A 19,291-nucleotide genomic window follows, 5' to 3' on the forward strand; every position below is an offset into this window, starting at 1 on the left:
CACACGCAACGAATATTTTTGTTATGCACGTTACCTTCATGATATTTCATCAGTTGTCTATTATTTCATGCTCTCAATGCTAATGGTACGACTATTCTTGGACCATTTACAGAACCATCCCTAAGCCTATCAAGTGCTGCATTTATACCTTGCAATCCTCCATGTGCAACCTCAATTTCAGGTGTCGCTATCCTGTTGTGCTTGAATAATCTTTCTAACCAGATCATCAATTCTTCACCAATATTTGGTGCCTCATGGAATGTCTTGATTGGTACGGAATGATATAAAACTCCTGGCGTTGGCTCTTTAGGTAACCCTGTCAAACCAACAAGATGCGCCCTCTTCCCCTCTATACCGTTTTCTGATTGCATGGCTTGTGCAAGTAAAGCAGTACTTTCCTTTCCTCTTGTATCAAGTCCAAAGCGTAGCTTTCCTTTGGTAATACCTTTGACAATTGATACCGCTCTGTCAGTATCAAATCGGTCCACCAAAAGATCTGCACCATGTTTCAACATTCGTTCACCACTTCGAGCAACGTCTATGATAGCAATTACTTTCAGCCCAGCTAATTTCGCAAGTTGAACTGCGCAGCACCCTGTAGCAGATGAACCTGTGGCCGTCAGCACTTATCAAGAGTTTTGGAAGAATCACCTTACCTCCCCAAATGGCTATCCAATCCCCAGGTTCAGGTCTCTCATCTTCTCGGATACTTTCAAAGCATTCTGCCCTCACATCCTGTGAGATTGAATCTCTAGATAGGGAGTGGATTGCTCGGAAAAGATCCGGGCCTTGAGTCTCTTCATGATCGGCAAAATTTACTCCCAGACAAATACCCAGCCCAAGGGCTGCCGCAACGAAGGCAACACCAAGTGGTGCGGCATCTGTTGGGCTTATGGTATTTGGAAGTCTGCAAGCATTAAAGTCTGACACGACTGCGTATTGTTGGTACGCTGCTTTCCGTGAATCCCGATAATCCGTGGAAATTCCCATGACCTGGAATTGTCAATCATTGCTTTAAGGAACTGTTGATTCATGGATTCTTACAGTATCTCCAGATTTGAATCTGGAGTTTACTTGGGGTGGTTTCACCACTTTTCCTGCAAAGTCTCGGCCACTTATACAGGGAAGAGAAGGTAACCCAAAGCCAAAGTCCCTATTATGAATTTTCAATTCAGATATCATTGATGGCCAAAACACGAATAATACTTACGGAGCTTTCCAGTCGATTGGATTCAAACCGACGATTTCCACTTCAACAAGCATTTCGCGGCCATCCTTTAACGAAGGTATTGGTTGTTCCGTCGCATGGATATATCTCTGCCTTGGACCATGCAAGAGCAGGACTTCTTGATGTGATACATTCAGTTTCGAATTGGAAATTGGATCAATTTCCTGTTCTCGACTTTTTGTCTCGCGGCGCAAATAGATACCCTCAGGTTCAGTTTCTGGCTCAGGCCAATTGTGAAAGACTTTTTGATACCCGTGAGGTTCCGGAGTCTTTGGTGGCGTTATTGCCTGGTCGACAGATTGCGAGACATATGTTTGTGTTGAAGACATTTTGTTAAAAGAATGAAAGTTATGGTAAATACCTCCGCCCAATCTAATTGCTCGAAGTTTGACAAACTCAAGTATATCTACAATTTCGATCTGATTTGAACCATCATCTGATTTCGTTCTAGTTTTTTATGAATTCGGAATTATGGATATATTGTCACGCAATTATTGAGTTCTTGGATTGCCAATCGCGATGGAAACCGAGGCTTAAGATTGTTCCTCACGATAACTCCAGCCAATCTTTGTTTTGGGTATGTACATGATCATCCTTATCATGGTGTTGTATGAATATGCGGAGGTTATGGCGTGACAGCCACTAAGAAGTTCTAATTTGTGGGTCGCCCCGTGATGTCGGCAGTTAGAAGTAGACAAGACATCTATCTCATTCAACTCAACATCGCCACGATCTTCTTTAAATGGTTTTATCGGAAAGTATTTGTCAATTCTGTTGATAGGTTATCTGGCTAGGATATACCTTCGACGGAGAGGAAAATATCGCTGCGAAAACTGTCGACATAAAGGCTTATCAAGGATGAGAACCTTACAACAAACAACGATAGGTACCAATTACAGCTGGTATATTCATTGATAATGGATCTACACGGGTAACTCGTCAACTTACCATCACATTGTCTCTTGCCGTTTCACTTCAGAGTTTGAGGAAGTTTACTCAAAATTCATAATTGTCACAGAAGTTGTCAAACCAACAATCGATAGATCAGCAGTCGCAGCAAGATCTTCTACTACTTTCCCTAGCAAGAAACAGAAATTTCCTTGTGATGCGAAAATTCGATAAGCCTGGGTACCAAGAACACAAGCGTTTATTTTTGATTCTACAAATGAGCCACGCTATGCCATCATGGAACTGTGATACAGTAGATCCAGCACAGGCGCATTCGAAGAATTATCTTCTTGAAACAAGACATACTCGATCTGATTTTATTAAAATTAAAAAAAAAATGGTTGACACGAATTGAGGATAGATACCTGTCCCAAAAAAGCTGTCCCATTTTCTACTATTATTTTGGTCCAATATCACAACATTTTGTACGAAAATCCCAAGCCCACTCATGCTTCCTTCATCCTCTCTCCTTCCGATTATTGTTCACTCTTGTGGTATAAAATATGACCGGCTTTACAACGAAATCTATACGTACAAGTGTAAATGCGACTAGGCAATTGATTGTTTCCATTCAACACTACTTTGCCCCCTTCAAATCCTAATACCTCAAGCTTTTGGTAGTTAAAGGGCATTGTTCGAGTATTATAGTCGGGGTTATGCCTAAAAATGAAGGCTGCTCAACTTATTTAGCACCTAAATCCTGTAATATCTCTTCGAAGTTCGAAATTCGAAGCAGTAAACAGTTTTGTCCTTACAAGCGTACCTGACTAAATACATAGGCAGTAGTTGCATAATGACAAATGTCATCTTTCAAAATATTGAGCTAGCCTTTACTGCGAACTCCATTACGGAGAGACCAATACCGCTGAAGTATATTTCGAGTCTGGAAGATTGAATGGAAAGTTGTTGTAAAATATTTGGTCCTCAGCGGAGATTTATTAATTTTCTCAATTTTCCAAGCAATGGATTGTCGATAATTGTATTGGAAACCCGACACAAGAAAAAGTAAACTCGAAGGTGAGCTCTTGAGTGCCAGAGATACTGGCAGCGAATATTCCTAGATTGAATTTAACTACGGGTCAAAAAGCTAGCATTCAAGTAAAAGACAACATCTACCACCAACCTCTTGAAGAATTTCTCGAAAATTATCTAAATAGGAGTTTTATTAACATATTTCTAGTCTGTGGAGACCAAGATGGCTCAATATTATTTGCTTATGGAGTCTTACATCTAAGTGAAGTGGGTGGGTCAGGATTTCGGGAGAAAATCTAGCTGATAAATGGATGCATCATTTACAAATATCAGTATATCGTGCATTATGCAAAATAAGCCAGTCTTGGTGTAGTACTCAGTTACTTTTGTTTTTGCCCCTTCGAACCTATAATCGTGTGGGAAGCTGCTATAAAATGGAAAATTCATTGTGCTAGGACTGTTACCAAACAACAATATATTGATAAGTATAAAAGTTAGTTTGGGAGCTAAGAATCTGGGGTTTGGAGCTAGTTTGGGGGTTAGTTGAGGAAGTATTTATAATTATAGTTGCTTTGTGAGTGAGCGAAGAAGTTTGACTGGAAAGATTGTTAAGGTTGGTGGTTCTTGTATGTTGCGGATTACAAATGGTTTATGTAGTTATGAGGTTTTGAGGCTGGAAGAGGGAGAGAGCGGCAGTGGGGTGTGGGAGATTTCTTTTCTTTTCTTTCCTTATATATTATTTGCTGTATAGTGTAGAGACCTAAGGGCCGATTAATAAAATATTCTATTCAATAAAGAGGAAAGGAAAGGAAAGGAAAAGGATCCTATAGATTATTTTCCTCTCCTACTAATTAAAGAGGGTCTATGTATAAAATCTATGTCTCGCTCCTGACATTATTGGTAAGGACGATTTATTTTATATCGAGTATTATTTTTAATTCTAGTTTTTTGTATAAATAATTAATATATTATATAAATCGGAGTAGTAGTACAAAGTATATTTAGATTGATTAAATGTTACGTTATAACATTATAAACTATTATCACGTGTTATAGGATCACATGGATAGTCTTGTGAGGGAGCGAGATTCGAATCTCGCTCCCCAGCTTCATCGCTCCAATGATTGGAATACGAAGGTCTATATAATCAAGATGGATTTCCTTTGTATAGAGCTTCGTGCTCAAGATCAATCATTTAGTATACTCTACTATTAGTTACGAATTGCATTATTGTCATTACCTTAAGTCCCTACTTGACGCCTAGCTATAAACCTACCTCGAGAGCCTAGAGCACTTCCACGTGATCTAGATGGCAAACCTCGTAACACAATGGTTATCGGTAAAGTAAGATCATTGGAGGGATAAATATGACTTCTTTTGGCCTAGCCATTGCGGCTAGGCCATTCATTTGTGTGTATATAGAGTAGCTATCCCCATCTACAGGTACTCTTCACCTGTAGATTCTAAGTTAAATGCAATTGCTGGTCTACAAACACCCTTTTGGTCACACTTATATTAAAAATGACTTAAAAAAAGAATATTAGATTTATATATTAAATAAATAAAATCTATTAATATTTAAATTATAACCTTATAATCAAAATTTGAAAAGATTATATTAATAAATCAAAAGATTATTAATAAATAAAAATTGTTATTTTTGATATAAAAAGGTGGTCCGAATCAGGGGTGGTCAGAATTAAGAATGCTTGAGGTCCACGGGTGGCTTTAGTGAGCCGATCCATGAATGCTCGTGAGCACGGATCCGAAATGTCGTCGGGGCCGCGAGGACTAACCGGGGCCCCTGAGGGATTGGTTCGGTATTTAAGGCACAGTTAAAAGATTGTAAGACTACCTACCTGCCTACATAAAGATTTATTTTACAGCCTCTAACTCTTGCTCCCTCCTTTTCAAGGCGATAGTTATGGACTGAATTGAGCCGTGTCAGTCAAATTTGACACTTCAGTATGACTTATATATATGCTTCTTCTTGTTCTTGGCTCTTTGGCTGCCACATATGTCTTTTTTCTTGCCCTTCTTCGTTTCACACAAGCCTCGAAGGAGCCGCCTGCGATCGAAACCACGATACCCTTTATAACTCCACTGCTTGGTTCAATACCGGGCATGCAAAAGTATGCAGTGAAACTAAGGTTAGTCACTGAAAGAAAAAAGCTCAGTGAAAGGAGCAAACCAACAGTAGTCTACTTTCTATCATGATATCATGAGTCTGACAAATGATTTCTGGTTATAAGAGACAAATATGGCCTCCCGATCTACACATTATGCATGCCAGGCCAGCGCATCTACGTCACCAACTTCCTATCACTCATCCCACCACTTCAACGCGAGATAAAGAACATTGCTTTGCATCCTATCGAAGCTCGGGCAGCAGCCACTGTTATGAGTTTTGGCCCTGCTGGTAACGCCATTATAGGCTCAGACAAGATGTTCGAGCACGATTCTTACCTGTCTACATTTGTACCGTCTACTTCACCAGCTTTATCACCTGGTCTAGGACTTGACGCTATAAATGGTGTAGCAATCCAATATATGTCGCGTTCTTTGGAGAAACTAGCGAAAATGGCTCCACTGGTGTCGAGCTGTTTTCCTGGGTCCGTCGACAATTATTCATGGCCACAACCGAGTCTATATTTGGACCCAAAAATCCTTTTCGTGATCCTACACTTAAACAAGCATGATAGTAAGTCCGTACTCGTTCTTAAATTCCCCCATATACTACCTAGTTTGATGGTCTACTAATTTGTTCTCAAAAGTGATTTCGAGCCAACGATCCAGATCCACATGCTCAAAGCATGGCCAAGCGTATTGGCACCCAAAGGTCTGCATGCACGAGAAAAACTCCTCATCCCGGCCTTCGAAAGATGCTTTGCGGAAAATAGCCATCATCAAGATTCTCTCCTTGTTCAGTGTCTCTATAAGCATGACACAGATCATGGTTTGCGAGGCAGAGATGTAGCGGCTACAGAAATAGGCCAGATGATCGTATCCTTGACCAACAGCACAGCAGCAGCATTTTGGATGATCTATCATGTATTTTCTGACCTTGTTCTAGAAGATTGTCGGAATGAAGTAGAACAACTCATACATACTGATGGCAGTGGAATCTGTACCGTCGATCTAGCAAAAATCAAATCCGTATGTCCCATCCTCCTTTCCACATGGCAGGAGACTTTGCGCTACGTGCACATCGGCATATCCGCTCGGATGGTGATGAAAGATATCATGTTCGACAACGAATATCTCCTCAAGAAGGGAGCCACCGTTATGACTACCGCTTCAGTTCAACATGCAGAAGTGTCAGTGTGGGGACCAACTGTAAATACATTTGACCATGGACGATTTTTACGGAAGCCTGGCGAGAAGCGTACAAATCCTGTTGCGGTTCGCTCTTTCAGTGGTGGCGCAGCACTCTGTCCTGGTCGTCACTTTTTCAGTACTGAGGTGATGACATTTACGGCTTTGCTGTTGCTTCGCTTTGATCTGAAGCCTATAGCCACGGATGATAACTGGTTAAAGCCTCGGAAATTCGTCCCAGTGACATCATCTACGCCGACAAATAAGGATAAATTGGAGGTAAAAATTATTTCTAGAGACGAACAAAAATGGCAGATAAACTACTCGACGTCTGCGAAAGGTGTGGATATGGTTGCAGAGGAGTTTGCTCAAAGCCAGCAATGAATATTAACTAGAAAAATAATCACAACACTCTATTTGGCAGAGGACTATTTCTTCTGCTTTGAAGCCCATTTCTTCAGTTTAGCGCCATTGAGTGTTGTGACGTTGATCTTGAAAGACAGATTATTTACATTTTCAATAAAATCTGTGACCTACATGAGATCATTGGGGTCAGTAAAATGATGATCACACAAACAATCAATGTGTCTAACTAAATCATTTAGGTTTTTAATATCACTCGCCAATGGCATTTCTAATGATAAAAATATTTGTAAAACCTTCCTCCACTTGACGCACCAGAACATATTTTGCAGAGCTAATCGCAACTATCATTATTTTGAATTGAGACCGGAGGAATTCCAAACGGATTCAAGGGGGCCAAATGATTCAAGAATATGCGGCGCAGACCGTAATGGATGCAACCCAACTGTGCAATCCGGTTTCCGTCTTACTTCTATGATCAACGTGTACGGCGCAGCTTGTCAAACCAAAATATTGAACGGTACGCGGCTAAGCGAATGCCATGTCGACTAGCTTGATGGCTGCATGCCGTTGCTAATTTAGTGTAAAATCGCTTGTGGTTTAAGTGGGGTTTTCTTTAGCATGCAAGTCATTTGATACACCTAATACCTCCATACCTACAAGCTCTTGCATGCAAGTGTGGCATCATCATCTCTATTTTTTCATATGCAAGACCAGTTTCTCTTCGTAATCATTGGCTCGCTAATGGATCTTGAACCGATTTTTCCGAGATTTGCAATTATTGTTTGATCCCAGCGTTGTTTTCTAGAACACGAGGCGCAATGCAATGCTAAACTTGTGCAGCTAATCTCACCATTGTTCTTTGAAGCTGACGGATGACATTGACTGCCGTGATTGAACATGTAATTGAATGATTCGATAGCTCTTATCATTTTTCGTATACCTCCACCTAGCGTACAGCTAGACCGAAATAATGAATCCGTAAAATGCAACGGCGACTAAAAAGAGAGGGGTGGTATCGTAGCTCCCCTTTTCCCGGATGCCAAGGTTGGTAAGACGGCTCAAGTCCACAGTTTATACCTGCGAGTAAACACTTGCAGGTAGATAGTCTACAATTGAATATCCAAATATAGATAGATGCGGAGCTAAGATGTCTACAAGAATTTCAAGGTTCTCGCCTCCATCTTCCACCCCCTTCCCCACTTCCAATGACACCGTAAGATTTCTACATTCTCAACTGCACTCATCAAACTCTACCTCTTTGACCTACACCAACAAATCACCTTTCTTGAAGTAAAAGATGACAGATAGATTCCTTACGGCAGTAGCTATAGTATAGTTGTGGTGTGGGTGTAGCGTTGGTAATGGAGGGAGAGTCGACGATGATTGAGATGGGGGCTGATTTTGAGCTAAAATTACCATCTAATCCGTGTTTGTGTGCTATTTTACCTGTTTTATGAATGACTAACTAGAGTGGAAGAAGACAGAAAGGGGTGCGAAGTAATGAACAAACGAGTAATCGAAGCGATGCAAGCGACTTGATTCTGTTCAACACATGATTGACCCTTGGCCCTCATTCGATTTTCAGCTTCCTCTCAGCCAATTGAAAGATCACTTTGCTATAGCCTTTTGATGTTAATTATGATACTTGTTTTTAGATCCATATTTGAAATGCGCTCTAGTAGTTTCTCTTCTCTATAATTTTTGTTTCCACCTTTCAATAAACTCATATTGAGTTTAAGAAATCCATTAAGATAGTCCTATATAAGCCAACCTGCGTCTCCAGGCCATCAAATCGATACTTGAGGACGTTTTTCACGCGTCTAAAATTTCGTTTTCAGCATGGATCATATTCCTCTTGGTTTAGATCTGTGTATCTTACCGGCGGGATTACCACCAAATGGCACCACCAGCAATTTCAGGAATCCGAAATCACTCGTCCCGGCACTTATCTCGGTATGCGTCATCATGACCATTGCTGCTATAGTTTTTGTAGCTTGTAGATTGTTTGCCAACAGAAAAGAAATGTGGTGGAGCGATCGTAAGAAAGCTAACTACCCTGTCAGGTTGTATAGATAGACTAACAAACATAGACTTCATTCTCGTTGCATTCATTCTGTCACTCGTTGAAACTGGACTTATGCTTGCTCAGACTAAATTTGCGCGCCATCAGTGGGACGTAAGGGCGTGCTGGTACAATGGTACATACAACAAGGTTAGTCTCAAATACCGCCACAGCTAAAGTCCATGTTCAGAGACTAACAGCAACCAAAGATCGTCTTCTCACAACTAATCATTCTCAGTTTTGTGTTTTTCTTTTCTAAAGCTTCCATCTTCCTGCTGTTTCACCAGATTTTTGAAGTTAAACAAGGAATGCGAATCGCTATCCAAGTTGGGATTGGCTTCATCGCGCTACTGTATTTTACTAATATTCCCTTGTCGGCATCACTGGCAGTCCTCGGGTGGGCGAAACGTGGCCAGTGTGTTATTCACTGATCGTCCACAGAAGGAATTAATTTGGGGGGTCGTACAAGCGGCACTTGGCATCGTGCTAGACTTGTTCATTTTCATCTTGCCTATTCCGGTAATTCTGAGGCTCAAATTATCAAGAAGAAAGCAGATACAGATCTTGATAGTCTTTAGCACTGCCTCAATGTAAGTCGTGCTACACATACCTGCCATTAGCATTCTGCTAAAGCTAACGAAATAGGGGAGTCATCGCCGGTGTTTTGTCTTTGGTCTACAGATTGGAAGCACTAAATACCAACGATGTAACTTGGAAATATACCTTGGTTCTTATTTTCTGCTTATTAGAAAATCAAATAACTATCATCGTCAGCTGTACCGTCGGCTTCGTGAATTTCGTCACGGTATATATCTCAGAGCTCGCAATTATCAGGTCACTTCGCTCGAGTCTCGGCAGCGGAAACAGATCATCAACCCACTTCAAATTGGACCCAAATCAACCGAGACCAGGAAGAGGACCCAGAAGGAATGAAAATCATGAGTTGGATATGGTCAGTGATAGTTTGACATCATTGACTGAAATGGGCGAAGACCAATCCCTACCATCAGTTTGTGATTCTTCTGCAGCGGGAGTGTCACAAGAGACACACTATCCGGAATTCAAGCACGTCACAGACTTCAAAGAATTTAAACTCCCAGAATATCCACCTAGAGTCATCAACTACGGAACTAGCTGGGCCCATCCTGCCAATTACATTTGGTCTCATGGTGGCCCCTCATCAAGAAAGCATGGAGTCAGGCCCGGGAATATGTCTGACCATGGTCATACTACATATCTGTCTGTAAATATCTCTACTCACACCTCTGCTGAACGCTTGGTTTAAAAGTGTCCTGAAGAACCATAGAAAATCGTGCACGATATTATATAGTCAGTCACGGGCATAACGGGAAATTTACCTATAAGTTTGAATCCCCTTTCTACTCAATCAGTTATTAGTACTTGTCCCCAACATCCTCATAACCAATCAATGGTTCTTTTCATACAATTTATGGCAAATACAACGGGTCGACGGGTAATATCGTTGCCGAGGAATCCTTTATCTACGGAAAATTCTCCTTCCCGAGGGGCTGTTGATTTGAACCCGTTGCAGGAGATCAAAATAAATAATCAATCAATTTTCATTAAGACTCTCATCATGAGCATGGCAATAATTCATAAAGACAATAGAAATTTACTGCTCCTACATATAAATCATGTGATATGATTTCTAAATTCCAAAGACTATGAAGGGGGTAAGAACTTACAGCTTATCCTCTCGGGATAGATTATAGCTTGAAAACCTCAGCACTAACTGATTTCACGTCTCAAGAACTCAAAGTAACCAAAAAGCCTTTCATAAAGTTTTCTTCTTTTGCATCGTCCAACCTTTCATGCCTGATAAATAAATAAACAGCCTGAGGTGAGAGCACCTGTCTTCTGTATGAATGTCAACAGTACTTCAGCACTGTCTTCGTCCACTTTAGTTTGCTCACCTTTATCCACATCATCTACATGGGAAAATGACAGCATATCACCCTGTAAGGCCCTATAGTCGCAGAAATCGTAACGTTCGGAACAAAAAAGTTGCTATACGGAGGACGCCTCGAAAACTAATGCAGCTATAGGTCCTTACAGGGTATTAGCACTATACTACGCTGTTATTCGACCTTTCAATTCGAGACCTGAAAATTAGTAACTAATTAGGCTCTAAAACAATCATTCTAGCTCTGTAATGTTGTTCAATTAGGATTAGAATTAAAAAAAAATCATCATAAATTAAATACTATATGTTCGCTAAATATTAGATAATGCTAATTAGGTGGTCTGGGTGTAAAATTACAGGCATTTTGTAGTACCAATACCCTGTAATGCCTTATAGTCGCATTAGTTTTCGAGGCGTCCTCCGTACCGTGATAGCTACCAAGAATTGTTAAGCGACGTATCGAAGTTACCATATTGAAACTTGAGCGAAATCAAACAAGGTGGACTGTCAATAATGATTTGGCAGTGCATCTATCATTTTCGCCATGCATATTGGTACAACCATTATAAATAAACAAGGCCGGTAACAATCTTAAGTGGTGAGGAATAAGATTACACACACTATTAGCCTAACCTCGCCGCTGCTAACCTGACACTACAACCAAGTTTTTGTTTGCAATTGGTAGTAGAAGTCGATTTTTTTACGGTTACAGTCACACAGGGTCTTTCATCGGCTTGTAGTAAAATTCTTATATTGACCCGAAACAAAAGTTTTTTACCTGCGAGTGTTTCTTGAGCTAGACGCTAGGCCGCCTTTTGTGAAGTTCGAAATTCCTCAGTCCAAACAAACCAATCATTGAGTCCACATCCAGCTTTGAGAGTCATTAAGTGGCGGCTTCTATGGATGATACTAATCGAGATACAGTCCTTCAGCAGTGGCTGCAACGATAGCAGAATTTAAAGCGGCTGCAACTAGGAATTTCCTTTGAGGATCTTGAATGCTATGGCTTCACGTCCTCAGCGACATTTCAACACACTGTAACTTCATACGCATTAGCGCTTCCACGACTTATTGCGAGAATCTTCTCCTTACACCAGCCAGAAAGAGTACAAATATTGCGCAAGCTTGATGGCCTAGTTTTGCCTGGGGAGATGCTTCTAGTCCTTGGCCGACCCGGCAGCGGTTGCTCGTCATTTCTAAGGTTTTGTCTGGCGACACACACGGCATCCATGTGGGAGAGAAGCTGCAGGTTAATTACGCTGGTATTTCGTACAACCAAATGCATCGGGACTCTAAAGGCGAGAGCATCTACCTTGCCGAGCCGGATAAGCATTTTCCTGAGCTCAGCGTCGGCCAGACCCTCAGCTTTGCGGCATCTACAAGAGAGACTGACAAAAATAGTACCGCTGTATCGCAAGCAACGGGACGAGAAGTTTCAGTTTTGTTCGAATTTCCGAACGCTTTCGACACTAAAATGGGAAATGACTTAATCCGTGGCGTCAGTGAGGGAGAAACTAGAAGGACAAGCATTGCAGAAGCACTTCTCAGCCGTGCTCAATTCCAATGCTGGGAATATAGTGCTCGTGGTCTAGATAGTTTTACTGCCCAGAAATTCATCACACTGCTAAAGAAATCAACGAAAGCTTTGCGGTCAACTGTGGTCATGAGGATCTACCAAAGGTCGAACGCAATGTATCATGTGAGTAATTCTGTGATAATAAAGACATGAGGTTGAGAAAAGGTTCCACGAGTGCTAATGTTGCGAACCAGAGCTTTGACAAGGTTACAGTACTGTACGAAGGCCGTCAGATTTACTTTGGCCCTGTCGACTCAGCTACCGACTATTTTCATAAGCTTGGATTTGCAAAAGATAACAGAGCGACAACTCCTGATTTCCTTACCTCTCTCACGAGCCCGGCTGAACGTATTGTCCGACAAGGCTTCGAAGGTCAAACACCGAGGTCACTGGAGGAGTTCGTGGCTGCGTGGAGCGAAGTGCTGAGAGGAAGCGACTCATAGAAGATATTAAGGTTTTTAATTCTTCTCGTTCACTAAAAATATCGATTGGGGCAGGAACCTATTCAATTACGAGTTCAGATTTGATGAAGGATATGCTAGAGTAAGTTTAGGGCCGTTGTGTCGGGAGATTTTTGATCGCGCTAATTTCAGAATCTAGCAATCGCTCGGCCACTTACCCGATTCCAATCAGCCAGCAGATTCTGATCTGTCTTCCGAGAGGTCTACTACTTCTACGCAACAACTACATTCCTGCAGTTTCAACCGTCTTCGCGAACGCGATTCTTGCTATCGTTGTCGATAGCGTGTTTCACGATCTTCCAGATACAAGAGTTAGCATGGACCAGAGGGCCGTTGTCATATTTTTTTCTTATTGATATGCGATTTTTCACCTGTTTTTGAGGTAAGCAGTTTGAGGCTATCAAATTTCTCTCACTTGTTGTGGTGTTGGCTGAGTCGTTGCCAATTTCTTTAGGTCCTAACCATGTGGGCACAAAGGCCTATCGTGGAAAAGCAAAATCGATACGCTTTTTATTACCCTTTCACAGAAGCTGTGGCTGCAATTATTTGCGATTTTCCGGTCAAAGTCGGCACCACTTTCATGTTTCATGTCACGCTCTATTTTATGACGAATCTCCGGCGAACCGCTTCCACTTTCTTTACCTACGTCCTCTTCACGTTCTTTATAGTTCTAACTATGAGCATGGTTCTCAGAACCTTGGGCTCCCTATCAAGAACATTAGAATAGACTATGACACCCACATCCGTCATAGTTGTACTTTGTATTATATACACTAGTTTTGTGATACGAGTACCGTATATGAAGCCTTGGCTTTCTTGGTTTAGGCGATTTAATCCCATTTGGTATGCTTATGAGAGCCTGATGATCAATGAGGTAGGTACATGTGGTCTTTAGAATTTTGCATAGGAGTAGACAGTGATAATTTGCATGAACTAGCTCAAGGATCGAGAATTAGCTGTTCATCCACAACCCCTACCGGGCCGGGATACTCTAAACAGGCTGGTATGGGTGGCAAGATCTGTCCAGTCGTGGGAGCAAAGTCTGGAGAGTCTAATATACAAGGGTCATCATATCTGCTTCTAAAATATGGATACGAGCCGAGCCATCTTTGGATGAATTTCGGCATCATTACTGCTTTGATGATAATATTCTGCGCAATCCATCTACTAGCTACAGAGTACATTCTAGCACAGAGATGGAGGGGGGAGCTGCTGCTCTTTCACCGTGGTCATGGCAAGAAGCAGTCGCAACGCGTACTTGACGCCGAGAATCGCGATGTCTCGCCAATATTTGCTCAGGACATCGAGAACCAAGTAGCTTCCGAAGGATTTGATAAGCACTCGGAGGCTATCCTACGACCGTCATCAGTGCTTCATTGGAACAATCTGAGTTACGAAGAACAGACCAAGAAAGAACGGAAAAAAATCTTGGGTAAAATCGTTGGATGAGTCAAGCCAGGAACATTGACGGCTCTAATGGTAATAGTACTTTCAATTTAGATCAAAATAGATCAAGAATTCTTTGCTGACAGAAGTTTGACAGGGCATCACTGGAGCCGGAAAAACAACATTGCTCGACGTATTAGCAAACCCAGCAAGTTTCGGAACAGCCAGTGGCGAAATTTGAATTGATGGCACGACTCGAGATGCAATTTTTCAGCGAAAGATAGGCTACGTTCAGCAGGAATATATCACTCTTCCCACTGCAACCGTTCGCGAAGCTTTGGAGTTCAGTGCTTCGCTTCGAAGATCAGGGTCCACGTCGAGGAAAGAGAAGTTAGACTACGTCGAAAATGTAATCAAAGTCTTAGAAATGGGGTCATATTCTGAAGCTGTGGATGGATATGCCAGTCGTGGTGAGTCGAGAGATGAAGTGTCTGCTGGAATGCCATTGCTGATTGTGACAGGGCTGAATATCGAACAGCGGAAGAGACTCAGCATAGGTGTAGAGCTTGTTGCAAACCCGGAGTTAGTGCTATTTCTAGGTTTTTATTTCATAGCGACTCAATTGGAATGTTATAAGCTGACCCTATTTTGTGAAGACGAGCCGACTTCTGGACTCGATAGCCAGACAGCCTGGTCGACATGCTCACTTCTCCGCAAAATAGCAGATCATGGACAAGGGGTTCTTTGTACTAGGTTACTTTGAAACTTTAGGAGCACCTTTGTGCCGACCAGAAGATAGCTTTGCTGAGTGGGTTCTGAGCGTCCTTAGTCACAATAATCATTCTTCCATGAGCACAATGAGGTCAGAAAAACCACTAGCGGAGACGGAATCTCGCGAGTGGGACTCAAACTGGGCACAGAAGTGGCGTGAAAGTACCCAGCACCAAGCTACACAGCAGTATCTTCAACAACTTACCATGACATCCGGCTCCTTGCCTGAAGGCAAAGCGTTGAAAACACTAGTCCGAAGCGAATATGCTACTTCGTTCTTCCCACAACTAGTCATCGTGACAAAACGAATCTTCCAAGAATACTGGAGAGATCCTAAATATTTATATTAGAAGTTGGCTGTCTGTTTTTGGCGTGGTAAGTGTCCTACCTTGGTCCTTTTTCGGAGAAACATTTCCTAACATCATTATAGTGCTTCTTCAATGGTATCTCTTTCTATAAGACGACACTTGATATGCAAGGCTTCACCAACTTTCTTTTCCCCATCTTTCTTATCTCTCAGCTCTTCAGTACCCTCGATCAACAAATCATCCCACGCCTTGCTAACAACCTCGTTATATTTGAAGCTCGCGAGAGAAAGTCTAAATCATACTCCTGAATCACGTTCCTCACTACTAATATTATTGTTGAACCATTCTGGCAGACTGTCTGCTCTGTAATTATTTTCGTATCCTGGTATTATCTGACGGGTCTCTGGCACAATAGTGATCCAGGCTTTGGAACAGTGGAAAGTGGAGGTCTGGTATTTGTCCTCATTTGGCTATTTTGTCTATGGATCTCGACCTTCTCACAGGCTGTAGGCACAGGCATCGAGTATGCTGAGACGGCGGTATAATTGCCACGCTGTGCTTCTAGCTTTCTCTCGTCTTTTGTGGCTAAGTGCTATCAAACTATATAAAAGCCAATTCAGGACTAATCAAACTTTTAGCGTCCTAGTTTCCCCAAAAAACCTTCCTCGTTTTTGAATCTTCGTTTATCGAGCGTCCCCATTGACATATTTCACTGATGGTATGGTTCTAGCAGGATTGGCCAACACACGTATCGAATGCTCTGACATTGATCCTCCTTTCTCCAATTTTACATGTATCAATTATCTAGAAACGTTCATGCGGTATGCAGGCGGAGTCCTCAGAAATCCCACAGCTAGCACGGATTGTTTGTACTGTCCAGTTGATCAGACAAACAATTACTCCAGCAACTGGGATTGGAAACAGAACATGCGTGGCGGAATGTAGCCTAAATGGTCGTCTATGTCGTTTTTAACACGCTTGCTATATTTTTCATCTACTGGGTTGCAAGAATGCCGAAAGCCAACAAGAAATGAATCCCGCGAGACTATCGAATTTCACGTTCCGTTCCACAGTAGGGTCTTATTTCCTGTTCACGTCAAATGATTTTACGGTATTTTCATGACGCTCCTCTCACATCATAAAAGTTCTTTTAATAGTAATCGTCTTTGGATCTAGTTGGATTACCAATGATGGATCTTGATAGATTCTTTAAGCAGCTATAACAGGCATACTGAACATCTACAGAAGAAGAATAACGAGTAAAGGTATTTATCTCTAGCATGCCCTATCAATCCCAAAAGAAGCGTGATGATCTCTGTTAACGAGGCAAGAAAATCATAAAGGGAATGTCTCCACAGAAGAAAGAAATCGATATGGAATATAATAATAGCTGGTATATTTGGTGATGTTCACTTAGACTCAGTCTTGTTTTTGAGATTCCAGTATTAATATATCCTTCATGTAATCAATCATAATATATAGCTCGAATATTCCGAATCTTCATTCTTATTTCTTCCCTCTCTTTCAGCTGACTACTTCAGGTATTAAGATATTATTTACGCAATAGCATTATGAAACCAAACAAGAGCTCATGAACAATAGAATAATAAAACATAGGTAGTTTTGGAAAAGGATATAGAGCCTCGACTATCGTTGGAAGATTGACAAATTCGTAACCAATAGTATGATAAGTTCTTAATTTTGTTTTTTAGAGCCCTGAGGATCAAACGAAAGTTCTGTGTATGCTGCTTACGGATGTTTTTGTTTGGTAGGCTGTAGGGTATTCCGTGCCATGTTACATTGGATATCCCGCTTTGAGGTGGCTCCAATGAACACCCTGCAATGACACCTCTGCCGTGTGACCAGTCAGTTTTGAATTCACTTTATATTATGAATAATTGAGATTGAGGCATAAGCTCACTATGAAAAGGCTGCGTTCGTACCTTGACTTTTTGAAGAAGTATCACCTACCAGTCCATAATATTTGATGATCGTGACTTTGTCATGGCTGAATTTACTCAGATACATACATTCCCGCAGCCTATGTGCGCCAACAATGACCAGGCTGGAGATGACAATGGAATAACTCTGTGTACTAAAGCTGGATCAAAGGCATGCAGTAAGTGCCTCTTAGTCCAGTATTGCAGCAAAGATTGTCAAGCCGCACATTGGAAGTCTCATAAAAAGGATTGTCACTCTCCACTTCTGAAGAAATCCTGGAAACCTCAATGGGCTGCGGAGAAACGAGTGCCGGCTTTTATAACCCCGGGTGGTGATCTTAATGCGCCAGTTCATGAATGGGTTACTATGGTTCAGCATGGAAGTAAGAAATATCTATGGGGAAATGTTCCTGCGATAGATGTGATACAACGTGGCAAGAATGAGGGAGAAATCTTTCCAGAGGAATTCAATATGCTGTTCGCAGGTAAGATGATTTTGAAGACGTGGGAAACTTTAATTTGACAATTGAATAGCATCTGGAGATATCAGAAACGTTGTCAAGTCTATAATCGGACTTCCGGTCGCGTATACAGGGAAGTGTGAGATTGTGATCAACGATAGGGACTTCGATATTGTGGCGAGAAATGCAATCTTGCTCCTCACAGCTCTCTTATTTGACCCCATGGAAGCAGCGGATATTATGCTACATACGTGGTATTCTGCATTTGTACCCGAATCAGTGTTGCAAAAAGTCCAAGAACGAATCCTTCCTCTGATTGAAGATGTTTGCATGAAAGTTCGGGATCGTCCTGAGAGCTCTCTACAGTCCAAGACTTGGACATTCGGCACTCGAAAGCTGAGCTTGACCTTACCAAAGGCTTCATGGGATCTTCTTCCATCGTTTCTCAAAGTTCCCAGTGGTTTGACAGCAAGTCAAGCCCGGAAAGTGATGGTAGAGACTACATTAGCACCATCAAGAAAAGATTATATTGATCGAGCATTCTATATTAAACCACCTGCTTGGCGTGTTTGTGCTGTCAAGTTTCGTACTGATGGTATACTACTGCCATTTGGAAATTCTCGTAAAGAGTTCAATACACCAAACCCGTAGGTACATCCCATCCATTTTAGAGATACGATAGCTAATGGAATGGTAGAACGATGTTTCAAAGCACTGACTTTTGGCCAATGATGGACTCTGCAGATCCAAAGGAAGGATGGGCTATCAATGAATTCATGTCGAAACCCCCACCCTCTCGGAACGATGTCTATGGCAGCCTCTACTTTTATGTTCTGAAGCAACTGGAAGAATTCTGTCAACGAATGAGTAATTTGAAAATTCGGTTCCAACTGTGTGGGCTTGATGCCATGGATCTGCCAGGGATTCTAGACGAGCGTGGCACTGGGGGGAATTTCTTTGATAGAATTGAGGTAGAGCATCCTCTCGTTCCCGAGGTGAAAAATTTCAACCGCTGACTGTTCTCAGGTATCAAATATTGGAGATCGTGGCTACCTTGGACCCCCGAAACTCCTCGCGACTTTCGCTCCATACCTGAAGCAAAAATCACAAAACCCGCACGCTACACTCATAGCCTTATTCCTAAACGCTGTGCATGAGTACTATGATGCACATGACCACATTGGTAGCATAAAAGCAGAAATAGCTCAACTGAATAACTACATGACTCTTGATGCAGCTACTATCTCGCGTATTGATCAAGAAACATACAATCCAGAAGTCATCAAATATCTTAATGCGAGATCTGCATTTAGGGACTTTGATAGACCATTTGATAAATTTCAGAAGCATTGTCGTCTGAATGAAATTGGCCCAATTGTAGGATTGAAAATCAAGAGTAAGAATACAGTGGTTGAGAAATGGCCTTTGAGGTTGAAACCTGGGTCGGCGCAAGAGGATTTTGAAATTTTGTTGGCATCGGGACACACGGGTTCCGAAAGATATGTAGAATGGGAAAGTTTGACATAAGACTGATTTGGGAACTTTGGGGAGGAGAAGATGATTGAAAAGATAA

The 19,291-nt window shown here is 41.7% G+C and overlaps 6 protein-coding genes across 6 annotated transcripts; 4 read left to right on the top strand and 2 right to left on the bottom strand.

Moving 5' to 3' along the window:
* Positions 1 to 65: 65 nt before the first annotated feature.
* SS1G_04087 (hypothetical protein) lies at positions 66 to 1,557 on the bottom strand (the record flags this gene model as incomplete). The annotated part of the gene is made up of 4 exons (XM_001594230.1): positions 66 to 595; positions 657 to 993; positions 1,045 to 1,153; positions 1,211 to 1,557. The coding sequence occupies 4 exons, from the start codon at positions 1,555 to 1,557 to the stop codon at positions 66 to 68; spliced, it is 1,323 nt and encodes a 440-aa protein (XP_001594280.1).
* Positions 1,558 to 5,128: 3,571 nt separating this feature from the next.
* On the top strand, positions 5,129 to 6,847 carry SS1G_04088 (hypothetical protein; the record flags this gene model as incomplete). Its single annotated transcript, XM_001594231.1, has 3 exons — positions 5,129 to 5,298; positions 5,401 to 5,760; positions 5,923 to 6,847. 3 exons carry the CDS (start codon positions 5,129 to 5,131, stop codon positions 6,845 to 6,847), a joined length of 1,455 nt encoding a protein of 484 aa, XP_001594281.1.
* A 1,947-nt stretch (positions 6,848 to 8,794) lies between these two features.
* SS1G_04089 (predicted protein) lies at positions 8,795 to 10,176 on the top strand (the record flags this gene model as incomplete). Its single annotated transcript, XM_001594232.1, has 4 exons — positions 8,795 to 8,867; positions 8,920 to 9,041; positions 9,282 to 9,481; positions 9,537 to 10,176. 4 exons carry the CDS (start codon positions 8,795 to 8,797, stop codon positions 10,174 to 10,176), a joined length of 1,035 nt encoding a protein of 344 aa, XP_001594282.1.
* Positions 10,177 to 12,094: 1,918 nt separating this feature from the next.
* Positions 12,095 to 14,479, top strand: SS1G_04090 (hypothetical protein; the record flags this gene model as incomplete). Its single annotated transcript, XM_001594233.1, has 6 exons — positions 12,095 to 12,514; positions 12,586 to 12,788; positions 12,992 to 13,163; positions 13,546 to 13,606; positions 13,790 to 14,166; positions 14,396 to 14,479. The coding sequence occupies 6 exons, from the start codon at positions 12,095 to 12,097 to the stop codon at positions 14,477 to 14,479; spliced, it is 1,317 nt and encodes a 438-aa protein (XP_001594283.1).
* A 1,226-nt stretch (positions 14,480 to 15,705) lies between these two features.
* Positions 15,706 to 16,023, bottom strand: SS1G_04091 (hypothetical protein; the record flags this gene model as incomplete). Its single annotated transcript, XM_001594234.1, has 2 exons — positions 15,706 to 15,902; positions 15,978 to 16,023. The coding sequence occupies 2 exons, from the start codon at positions 16,021 to 16,023 to the stop codon at positions 15,706 to 15,708; spliced, it is 243 nt and encodes an 80-aa protein (XP_001594284.1).
* A 1,298-nt stretch (positions 16,024 to 17,321) lies between these two features.
* SS1G_04092 (hypothetical protein) lies at positions 17,322 to 19,245 on the top strand (the record flags this gene model as incomplete). The annotated part of the gene is made up of 4 exons (XM_001594235.1): positions 17,322 to 17,742; positions 17,792 to 18,365; positions 18,416 to 18,689; positions 18,745 to 19,245. The coding sequence occupies 4 exons, from the start codon at positions 17,322 to 17,324 to the stop codon at positions 19,243 to 19,245; spliced, it is 1,770 nt and encodes a 589-aa protein (XP_001594285.1).
* Positions 19,246 to 19,291: the final 46 nt, after the last annotated feature.

This window comes from Sclerotinia sclerotiorum, genomic scaffold (assembly GCF_000146945.2).
Source record: "Sclerotinia sclerotiorum 1980 UF-70 scaffold_5 genomic scaffold, whole genome shotgun sequence".
Taxonomy (NCBI): Eukaryota; Fungi; Ascomycota; class Leotiomycetes; order Helotiales; family Sclerotiniaceae; genus Sclerotinia; species Sclerotinia sclerotiorum.